Here is a 6,798-nt window from a genome sequence, read left to right on the forward strand (position 1 = left end):
CAGCTCAACTCCAGACCCTTCCAGCTTGTCTGCATTAGGGTAGTTTGCCCATGTGAGTAATCCATCTTTTAGTCAAACACCAGTGCAGTGCCTAAGCTACTAATGCAGTTAGAGAGGGTGCAGCCCCCCCCCGACTTTAGATTAAGCTTTAATGGCTCAAATAGTCCTGGGAATTTAAGCCATGACCAGCCCTGTCATTGTAATATTGACTGTCTAGACAGACACTGAGGGACCCACTCCAAAGCCCAGACATCAATATGCAGCTCTCCTTGTACACAGCTGTTGGACAGCACCCGACATGGTCTCAGACTAGGGTTGCCAACCCTTCAAGATTGTCCTGGAGTCTCCAGGCATTAAAGATTAATCTTAAGATTGTGTTATCTGATGACACCTCCAAGAATACAGCCAGCCAAAGTTGGCAACCTTATCTCAGGCACATCTGATTAAACAAACCACCAAGCAAGCTTGTCACTTAAGAGTTTTAGCTTTTATTTGAAAATTAATCTGTACATTCTCACTTCATTGATCAACAATGATGTGCTGCCATGTACTCTCAGCAGCAGGGGGCAGTAGCAACTAAAAGTTGACACAATGAGCTTTCCACTTTCCAAAGCGCCTGGAAACAAGAGACAGAAGAGGAAACAAAAACCCACTAGCTTTTACATTTAACCTTTTCTGAGCAATGTAATTAAAAATCAAGTCATCCTTTATCACATCAGAGGAGGAGGGGGGGGGTTGGTTTACAAGGACCTACATATTCATCACAAAATTATGCTGCTGAAAACCTTGTGCATGGCTGTTTGGAAGAAACATGTAGCTGTTCCCGTCCTTTTTAAAAAAAGCCAGCATCTTAAAACTGCAGTAAGCCCTTTAGTCATTCCCAACAGTCTCAAAACCAAATAACGAATGGAGCCCTTTCTAATAAATAATGATTAGAAAAAGAATAAATAAGATTAGGCCAGGAATATACAATTACATGGATTTTATTTGGTTTCAGAGGCGGAGAAAATGGAGTTTGACTGCAGCTTTAAGCCTTGCATCTGAATTAGTCTGAACACTTAGTAGTTTTACAGTTGATTCGCTGTACAAGTTAAAAGATCCAAATTCTACAGAGATTTAGGCACATACGTATACATCACCCTCCCCGGAGACACATTTTGTGCAGCTAAGACAATAAAACAGTAATAACCTGATGGAGGGGGAAGTGACCCCTTTTTGAGTCAAAGTAGAAAAGGAAGATTAAACATCTTAGTATTGTGGGGAAGGAAGGGATTTGATTTTAAGACAAAAAGCCAGCAACAACAAAACCCAAACCAAAGCCCCTCTTTGCAATGTGAGATAGTGGCAGTTCAGACACACAAGCTATTACAGGATTTTAATCACAAGTAAAGTTTGGGAACTTCACTGGCAATGCCAAAACCTAGAACAAGCTCACTAGTGGCAGCAGCACCGCGCTGTCCTTCTACCCTGGCACTTGGAAGCCTAGACATGGAAAGTCATGAGTGTCACTTTAAGTGGTCCATTGTTTCTGCTGAAGACAAAACCTGTTCATGCCATTTAGGATGATCCTACAGCAAGATTTCATCTTCACTCTGTCTGGGTCACCAGAACCTTCCTCCCCATCCCATTCCCAAAACAAGAAAAATAACTCCCACACGGAAAAGAGAAAGCAATCCAGTGCAAGCCATCAGCATCCAATGATCGTTTTTGGGGAGGTGGTGGGAAATAGGGGGAGTGGGGGGAATTCAAGCCACCAAAAGAAAAAGGCTGAGCCCCAAGCCCCTCAGCAGCTGATGGCACTGGACTGTTGTTTGCTGACAAAGTCTGAAATGAAGTCAAATTCATTCTGTCCCAAGAAGAGCTCAGGCAGCTCCTGAATCCGGTCCAAACCCAGTTCCTGGACCAGAGACGTCAAGACCTCCTCATCTATGAGATCAGTGTCCATAACATTCAAGGTCAGAGCTGGTGAGGGCATGTGCTGCATGCCAGGGTGCTGACTGGGCACCACTCTGTACTGCTGTGCACCTGCTGCCATGGGACCATTGCTCATGCCCATTAGAGGGTGCCCTTGATACTGGGTGTTGAGTTTCTGTAAGTGCATGCTGGCCATAAGCTGCTGAGTGCCTACAGGCCCCATGTATTGCTGCTGCTGCTGGCTCGGACTGTTGAACATCATAGTGTTCGGCATTTGATGGTGGCCCATTTGTCCATTGATATTGGGTCTTGGCCTCATGCTCCCATCCATGCTGGCCCCTCCGTACTGCATCATCTGGTTGGTTGTAGGTAGAGTCCTTAGCACATGCTGCCCATGCTGGGGGGGTCCCTGCAGCCCATTCATTCCCATGCGGTAATTCTGGAGCCCATTAACTCCATGGTTCATCGACATCATCATGTGATCTGCCATTGTGAGGAGGTCACTGCAAGGCAAGAAGAAGGTTTGAGGTGCTGGTAGGGAAAGGTAGCTTCTACCCACTTCCCTTCTTCTAAGGAGACTGCCCTGTGAGCCCTCCATCCAGAGCTGCCATGGAACCTGGGTCCTGGGAGAGAAGGGCCAGGGACCTGCCCATGGAGAAGCTGTCGCATCACTAGTGTCTCTGTCTGGGTCATCACTACCCAGCCAGCCCCCTTTAACGAGCCCGATCTCCTGCACTCGCTGGCCCTCATGCCCCAGCCTGTAATGGCCAAGGCCGGGTTTGCAAGAGCCCTTTGTTAACCCGCTTCGGGGCGAAGCCAACTTGGCAGGGTCCCCCGTCCACTGTCTGCCCCTGCCGGGGCTGCGGGCCGGGCGGTCACACGGAGCAGCCGGCGGGACCCGTCTCCCGCAGCCCGAGGAGCGGGGCACAGAAGCGCCGAGCTGTCCCCGCGGCACGGCAGACCCCAGCGCCGAGCTGCTCGGCTCTGCCCGGGAGGGGGCGCCGAGGACCCCCGCCGGCGGCGCTGCAGGAGCCCGGGATGGGGCAGCGCGGCAGGGACCCCGGCACCGCCACAGGGTCCCCCAGAGGCTGCGCCCGGCAGCACCGGGACCCTCCTTCGCGGGGTCTCGGCAAGCGACGCCGCGGCCAGCTACAGCCCGCCCGGGGTGTGCGGAGCCCCGCGGCCGAACCCGCCCCGCGCGGTCACTAAGCCGCTGTAACCATCAGACAAGGCCGGCCACGTACCCGAGCGCGGCGCGCCGAGGGGCGCAGACACCCCGGCCAGCAGCGGCAACACCAGCGACACCCGCCCCGCAGCTCCTTCCGATCCCCGTCGCCAGCGCCCGACCTGCCGCGACAGCCTTATATACACAAAAGGAGGGGCGGGGCCCGGAGCCCCGCCCCTCGCCCGCCATTGGTGCACAGCTGTCGCGTCAGGTGGGCCCGCGGAGAGATTAGCTCCGCCCCTATTGTGTGTGGACTCGGAGCGGGCGGGGCTGGCGAGCGCAGCGCAGTGGGCGGAGTTCGCCCGGCCGCCTCGGGCCGAGCCCCTCCTTTGCTCGCGCGGGGGGCGTGTCCTGCCGCGCATGCTCCCCGGCTGTCCAGGGCTCGGGCCGGCGCGTTCCGCGGACAAAGCGGCCCGCTGCCGAGCGCGGGGCGGCCCCAGCGAGCTTCTCCCGTTAGTCCGCGCGGCGGGCGAGCTGTACAGAGCACGGGCGGCAGGTGGCCATTGCCGGCCGGCGGGGACGGAGGCAGTGCCCGACTCCTGCCAGGGAAGCAGCTGCAACAAGATGGTCGCTAGGAGCCCCGGGGGCCATTTCCCTTCGCAGCCGGTGGTGGGGTGCCCAGAAAGGGGGAGGCAGGCCTAGGGCTGTGCTCAACGGCACTGCGCATGCGCCTTTCTCCTTCTTGCCCGCAGCCTGACGGCCGGAAGCGTCCTTCTCCCCGCCCCAGGGCTGGGGGGCCATAGCCCCGGCCAGGCGGGCGGCTTTGAGACTCCTGAGACATGTCACAGCTCTGCTGACGCTGCACTGGCTCCTCCCCCTGCAGGCAGGGAGCGCTTGGGCTGTTCCGGCTGGAGGAGCCAGTGGAGGGGATTGGAACTATTGGGTGACCATTTCCTTCTCCCCGGAGCCTGCCGCCTTTTGCAGGGGGGAGAATATGGGACGAATCCGCAAAACACTTTAAAAACTCTCTAAAACATTCCTAAAGCAGCGTTTCTGTGGCATGTGCAGAATACACACTGATGCGGTGCAGCACAAAGAGTCCATTTGGTAGCCATTTGGGTGGCTTCGCCCCCTGCGTGCAGTTCACCAGTCCCAAAATCCCAATAAACCCTTTATACCATTCCTCGCGGGAAGGGAGAGCGGAGCTGGAGGTTAGGGGAGTGGGGGAAGGGTAGGGACCTTGGGGGTTGGGAGAAGCAGGGGGAATCTCCTAAGAAACAGTGAATGAGCAAAGATCCACTGCTCAATGAATCATAGAATATCAGCAAAAAGAAGAACAGGAGTACTTGTGGCACTTTAGAGACTAACAAATTTATTAGAGCATAAGCTTTCGTGGACTACAGCCCACTTCTTCGGATGCATAGTCCACGAAAGTTTATGCTCTAATAAATTTGTTAGTCTCTAAGGTGCCACAAGTACTCCTGTTCTTCTTTTTGCGGATACAGACTAACACGGCTGCTACTCTGAAACCTGTCATAGAATATCAGGGTTGGAAGGGACTACAGGAGGTCATCTCGTCCAACCCCTGCTCAAAGCAGGACCAGTCCCCAACTAAATCATCCCAGCCAGGGCTTTGTCAAGCCTGACCTTAAAAACCTCTAAGGAAGGAGATTCCTGCACCTCCCTAGGTAACGCATTCCAGTGCTTCACTGCCCTCCTAGTGAAAAAGTTTTTCCTAATATCCAACCTAAACCTCCCCCACGGCAACTTGAGACAATTACTCCTTGTCCTGTCATCTGGTACCACTGAGAACAGTCTAGATCCATCCTCTTTGGAACCCCTTTCAGGTAGTTGAAAGCAGTTATCAAATCCCCCCTCATCTCTTCTGCAGACTAAACAATCCCAGTTCCCTCAACCTCTCCTCATAAGTCATGTGCTCCAGCCCCCAAAACATTTTTGTTGCCCTCCGCTGGATTCTTTCCAATTTTTCCACATCCTTCTTGTAGTGTGGGGCCCAAAACTGGACACAGTACTCCAGATGAGGCCTCACCAATGCCAAATAGAGGGGAATGATCACATCCCTCGATCTGCTGGCAATACCCCTACTTATACAGCCCAAAATGCCATTAGCCTTCTTGGCAACAAGGGCACACTGTTGACTCATATCCAGCTTCTCGCCCACTGTAACCCCTAGGTCCTTTTCTGCAGAACTGCTGCCTAGCCAGTTGGTCCCTAGTCTGTAGCAGTGCATGGGATTCTTCCGTCCTAAGTGCAGGACTCTGCACTTGTCCTTGTTGAGCCTAATCAGATTTCTTTTGGCCCAATCCTCTAATTTGTCTAGGTCCCTCTGTATCCGATCCCTACCCTCCAGTGTATCTACCACTCCTCCTGGTTTAGTGTCATCTGCAAACTTGTTGAGGGTGCAGTCCACACCATTCATATGGTCCTCATACTGCTACCCACTACATTGGTGCACCATATGCCAGGAACATACTCTGACACACCAAGGCAGCCCGGCTCTGGCCTTACTGCCTGGCTAAATAACTCCAAATGCAAAAATTGCTTTTTTCTATTTTTGTCTTTTTAAGAAACCTAGGAAATGCCATAAAAAAAACAAAGTCAGAAGGACATTTATGTTGCATGTTTAGGCTGTGGAAAAGCAGGAAATGGCAAAGTTAAGCTTACCTGCCCGAATTTAACTCTCCTCCTTGCTTGCACAATACAGTCTTTAACCACATAATTACAGGCTGTTACTCAGATACTACAATATTAACAGACAGATTCTTCTACAGTCTTGTAGGGTGCTTCTTGAATATGCATAGATTATACTGTACATCTTGTGTATTAATGATCCTCTGGACTGTTGAACTGAAAGAAAAATGCTAGACAAGTGTATCAAAGGTTGTTATTTAACTGTGTTATTTGAAAAATTAAATGTTGGAAAAGGCTGTGTCATAAAGGGACAACATGCACTGGCAACCTTAACTTTGGTATTCTTGACTTACAAATGCTTACCATGCATTCTCTCTCTCTTACTATATTATTTTTATTTTATTTTTAGTTATCATTATTATAATTCTTCTTTCTAACAGTTCAGATCAGATAAGGCACATGAGCCAGCAGCTGAAGACTTAAGCATCTGGGGTTGTTTATTTTCTGTGAAAAGCCAATAACGTTTAACCATACCCCCCACTCATGCGACAGAGCCCAGGGTTATTGACCTTTGGGACATGGTGCAAAGACTTCTTTGTTTACACAGGCTTTTGCATTACCAGGTGTTTGGGATGGGTTTCAGATGTTGTTTGGAGGTGTGTGATTGTCAGTCCTCTAATTGACAATGAGTCAGTTGTTTAATTATATAATGATTGTTTTTTTACCTTAGAGATTTTGACAAGTGCATTTTATAAATTCAATAAATACTCATACCTACACACACATACATACATCTCTGCACAAACACCCACATACACCCACACACCCTAGGGATCAGCCTAGAGTAAAGAACAAAGGTTTGTAGCCTAGTATGTGGGGAGTGTCCAAACTTGCCTTTATAAACATGTTAAGTATCTCTCTCTCTCTCCTCTCTCTCTCTCTCTCTCACACACACACACCCATGTGGGTGGACCCCTGTGTCCATACAGAGCTACTTGAATGGGTATCCGTGAAGAAGCAGGAGTCTGCACATGTGATAAGCTGCAACATTGAGGCCTATATATATA

General features: G+C 50.8%; 1 protein-coding gene across 1 annotated transcript; it reads right to left on the reverse strand.

Moving 5' to 3' along the window:
- Positions 1–465: 465 nt before the first annotated feature.
- CITED4 (Cbp/p300 interacting transactivator with Glu/Asp rich carboxy-terminal domain 4) lies at positions 466–3,394 on the reverse strand. The gene is made up of 2 exons (XM_005286253.4): positions 3,159–3,394; positions 466–2,417 (listed from the first exon to the last, which is right to left on the reverse strand). Exons 1-2 carry the CDS (start codon positions 3,326–3,328, stop codon positions 1,784–1,786), a joined length of 804 nt encoding a protein of 267 aa, XP_005286310.2. The 5' UTR covers positions 3,329–3,394; the 3' UTR covers positions 466–1,783.
- Between the last annotated feature and the right edge of the window lie 3,404 nt (positions 3,395–6,798).

The sequence above is a fragment of the Chrysemys picta genome, chromosome 23, assembly GCF_011386835.1.
Source record: "Chrysemys picta bellii isolate R12L10 chromosome 23, ASM1138683v2, whole genome shotgun sequence".
In the NCBI taxonomy this organism is placed as follows: Eukaryota; Metazoa; Chordata; order Testudines; family Emydidae; genus Chrysemys; species Chrysemys picta.

Bases quoted from the DNA above. Each gene is read 5' to 3' on its own strand.
- CITED4 (XM_005286253.4), bottom strand. From the start codon at position 3,328: ATGGCGGGCGAGGGGCGGGGCTCCGGGCCCCGCCCCTCCTTTTGTGTA. The intron at 2,418-3,158 runs GTACGTGGCCGG...CTTGCCTTGCAG, and splicing joins CCTCGGCGCGCCGCGCTCGG to TGACCTCCTCACAATGGCAG.